The sequence below is a fragment of the Hyalella azteca genome, unplaced genomic scaffold, assembly GCF_000764305.2.
Source record: "Hyalella azteca isolate HAZT.00-mixed unplaced genomic scaffold, Hazt_2.0.2 contig6188, whole genome shotgun sequence".
NCBI classification, from domain to species: domain Eukaryota; kingdom Metazoa; phylum Arthropoda; class Malacostraca; order Amphipoda; family Hyalellidae; genus Hyalella; species Hyalella azteca.
Genome location: NW_025936356.1, coordinates 4,590 through 8,735, shown reverse-complemented (window position 1 = coordinate 8,735; position 4,146 = coordinate 4,590). Strand labels below are relative to the sequence as shown.

General features: G+C 47.6%; 2 protein-coding genes across 2 annotated transcripts in view; both read right to left on the bottom strand.

Moving 5' to 3' along the window:
- Positions 1–2,496, bottom strand: part of LOC108669126 — a 13,782-nt gene extending 11,286 nt beyond the window's left edge. The window contains exon 1 of the mRNA XM_018156419.2: positions 2,431–2,496. The gene's annotated coding sequence lies outside the window, so the exon portion shown is untranslated. The remainder of the gene's footprint in view (positions 1–2,430) is intronic.
- On the bottom strand, positions 1,317–3,600 carry LOC108669122. The gene is made up of 4 exons (XM_018156412.1): positions 3,547–3,600; positions 3,060–3,309; positions 2,714–2,916; positions 1,317–1,439 (listed from the first exon to the last, which is right to left on the bottom strand). The coding sequence occupies exons 1-4, from the start codon at positions 3,598–3,600 to the stop codon at positions 1,317–1,319; spliced, it is 630 nt and encodes a 209-aa protein (XP_018011901.1).
- Positions 3,601–4,146: the final 546 nt, after the last annotated feature.

Below are 4,146 nucleotides of genomic sequence, written 5' to 3'. Positions count from 1 at the left end.
AGGTGCCAGTGTCACATCAAATACAAGGATCTGATTCTACTCACAGTCTCGCTGAAACATGTACAACATCGTAAATAAATTGAGAAGTATCAGATTAAAACTGACATAATTAATCAGAGATAATTAGACATCAACTCACTTGATATAAGCGGGATTCGTTGAGGAGAGAGCTTCATTTTTTATGGTCATCTTCTGAATGATCGGACAGGAACTCCTTGCCGATTACGGCTTCTCAGCAAGTCGGCTCTGTTTGTTTGTTTCGAATTTATTTGTTTTACACGATATAATTGCTCAATAAGCCCTATATACTTAGAGACAGACTAGCTGAAGCTACTGTGATTTTTATAACGATTTTGAGGAGGGCAATTTTTTTTAAATTGATCTCAAAATCGGCACAAAAACAACGTCTTTCGCGACAGTATTTACATTTTGGGCCCACGGTGACGTCACAGTCGGAACAACAAACGACATCCGCAAAGAGCAGCTGCGCGTGGGTCAACCTTGTATTAATTCAACCATGCTCCCAACCGCGGGCGCTGAAATAGTTTATTGTGGATAAGTGACACCGCGTCCCCATTGATTTATAATGACAAAGTAAGCAATAAAATCTAATACGGCGGCCAAATCCAAAATCACACTATCAATTACGACAACAAGTTTGCAGATGGGCCTCTCTTAGTATTTTACCCTCTTTCTATTAACATGCACCGTTTGTCCTAACACGAGCTGACCGAACGAGGCCACCTGAGCTGATCTTCACGCTCAGAAGCTGAGCTGATCAGAACGCCCATGTGCCACTCTGCGCTTATACAGTTGGTTCCCTAATGAGTACGTACATGCCCCACGGTCACAGAGCGCTTCTTTCCTGCCATTTCCGCCTGAGCTGATGGTCCTTATAGATAGAATTCTCGCCACTTAGCCCAGAAAATGTCCGTCAAGAACTTTACTCTCTTCTACCTATGTTTGCCGTATTTAAGCAGGTCCTTTAATAATAATAATAATAGCGGTTTCAGCGTTTATTAGGCCGTAGGCCTGTCGCCGATTCTTAACATTGCAGAACATCCACAGCATTTTGCGGTCTCGAACTCGCAACTCACTGCTACAATTTTGATTTGCGCGCGCGCTTAACCGCCCGGCCTCCTTGCCGATTCTGACCAGAAACTGGCGCACAGAGCTGGGATCGAACCCGCACCTCTCTGCTCCAATCTTGGTACTCTGAACTTTAACCACTGGGCCACCATAAACTTCCAGAAGAACTTCCAGATTTGAGTCATAAACTTCCAGAACTGATTCGGGCATTTCAATGTCACCAGTTGCTATGGGCTAATGGGTACAGGATCATTTGGATCTTTAGATATTTGCCACAGAGGAGTCGAAGTTTCGATAGTTGCGGCTTTCTGTTGAGGGTTGAGAACATGGAAAGAGCGGCTCGGGGTGTCCTGAGCAGTGAGCAGGGTGGTGAATTACATAGCACGACGAATCTATTCTATCATACGTTCCCATCTTCCTAGTTCCTACAAAATGAAAGGCATGCGGTGGGTTAAACTCAAATTTACACCCACGATCCACGAGGTCTCTGGAGATATCGACAATTTCTGCTTGATAGCTGGCTCCAACGAAATTAGTGCCCCAGTCGCCTCTTTCTAATCTGCACCTACCACGCAACGCTAAGAACCTTCGCAATGCATTTTTCACGGATGATGTGTGGGAGAATTTCGACGTTAACAACACGAGATAATATGCACACCAAGACCAAAATCCAGCACTTCCTACTGTAGTACCTGAACTCCTAGACTAGACAGGCCGTAAGCAACACTGAACGGGCCCATAACGTCAATGCCCTTCGCTATGCAAGGTGCCGTCGCGGTGACTCTGTCCACAGGTAAATCAGCCATTAGTTGAGTTCAGCTTCTCGCTCTGAGACGGCGGCAGATGGCACAAATTTTAATGAAGTTCCTCAGCTGCCGGCGTCCGTTCTCGAGGTAAAAGCCAGCGCTCCGCAAGGCTCCTATAACGTAATATGTTGTTGTTGACAATGATATCCGCTCAAAATTTGGTAATTGATTATCAGACAAGCGCTGACGATATGCTTCTCTGGGATAATTTGGGGTGCTTTAGAGAAAAATGCATCTTGCATTACTCCGGCGGCTGCCGACCTCAACGACACCGTCCAAACCAATGACAGGGCATAGAGCCGCCATGGTATGGTTCTCAGGAAGCCGCCATCTACTCTCCAGGGAGCTCGATCAATGGCTTCTCTGAACGCCACGCGCTGGGTGTCACGCACGAGGACGTCTCTCGCGCAGCTCGAGAAATCTTAGCCCTCCTTCGTCGCGAGCGACGTTGCCAAAAGCATCCGCACGCGATCCTGATTGACGCAGACCAGTCTCAAGACCACAGCGGCGATTATAAAGGCAGTATGCCACCTACCGTTTCGCCGGTAGACTCCACCCAGATTGAGGCCCAACCAGGTTGAGGCCCAACGTCCGCTTTCAGGACAACGACCTCCGTCGTATTCAAAGACTCCGGGAGATTGACATCAGATCCAGTATGACGAGGGCCAGGATCCACAATTTCCCGCCTTAGGAAGTTGGGGCCCCTCAGCCAAATACTTCATACTTTCCACGAGACTCCGAGTCGAAATTGGTCTGGAGGCATGGTCAGCAGGGCTACTGGCCGTGGTCACGTAGTGCAAGTTTTTTTGTTCACTTACCGTTCTAATGACCTCAGCTCGCCCAGTGACGTACCTGGAATTCCGTCTAGTCTCGTTCTGAGTGTAGCCTAAGACAACCTTGCAGTCCGAATAATGGTGCACGGTGGATACTTTGCATTCAAGCTCCGCTACGATCTTAGCGGACGAAGAGGCCGCCTCTGCTGCCGCGCTCAACTCCAAACGCGGGGACGAAATGGGCACCCCTTGGAGTTCACCCTACTATTTACACAAAGGAATGCAATTTACATCTTACCCTCAGTATCCGTGGATTTCTTGAAGATTCCGTTTCCGATTGCCGCGTCTGAAGCATCGCAATAGGAAAGTATACTTTGTCTGACGCTCTTACCCAAGTTTTTCGAGATGAAACATCGTGGGATCTCGATGGACTCTGGCTCTTTCAAATCCATTTTCCAGGACTCCCACTCAGCTTTGACGCTTCTAGGTAGCTCGTCATCCCAGCCCAACTCGCGGAAGTGAGTGATGTCGTCCGAAATTCGAGGTAGCAGTTTACGTTGAACCAGACGTCCGGTCAACACCACCGGGCACACCACGCCAGGAGGATCATACATGAAATTTATAGTTGCCAACACGCGCCGCTTGGTAAAAAGAGGGCTTGGTATTTCAATTTAAAACGCAAAAGCATCTCTGGATGTATCCCAAGCCACTCCAAGGGTTTGAGGCAAGGCGGAGTCATCCAATTCAAACATCAGAGACTTTGGATCGCGATCCGATGCCTGAAAAAACTTTAAGACCGTCTGCTCATTCGATAAAATCTTGTGCAGCCTTATGTTAAAAATTCCCAGCACGGCTCGCGCGGCAGTGAGCACTCTCACCGCCTCTTCGGGGCTAGATGACGGACCAAGACCATCATCAACGTAGAAGCCCATATGAATATATTCTCAAACTTTCTCGGTCAAGTCAGTGTTTCCCTTAGTAAGCGCTACGTCGTCCAACTCGGCAGCCACCCTTCGAAGCCCCAACGTTGCAATAGCTGGGCTACAAGACACGATATTGGACTAACGCCCTCTCAGGATCATTGTTATCGAAACAAAAAAAATCATGAAATTTCGGTGTTCTGGCTTCACTCTAAAACTATTGAACATAGATTCGACGTCCGCCACGAATCCAGCGACGTTTCTGCGAAAACGCAACAGAACGCCTCTCAGCAAGTTGTTCACATCTGGGCCTATACTTTCAAAAAAGTTAAGAGATCGTAAGTTCATCAGCCAATCATTGACGGCCTTTCAAGCAAAATCCACCAATCATAGACAAGAAAATAGAGCGTAAGTACTGACGTTCACTTGGCGAATTTTGAAAGTATGGCCCCTGGGCCCTACAGGAGGGTTGAATTCAAACTTACTCCTAAGTATGTGGCGGCGCTATCGTAGAACCGTCGAATCTTGCTCTTCCTCGGGTGTTTCACGGGGAATATT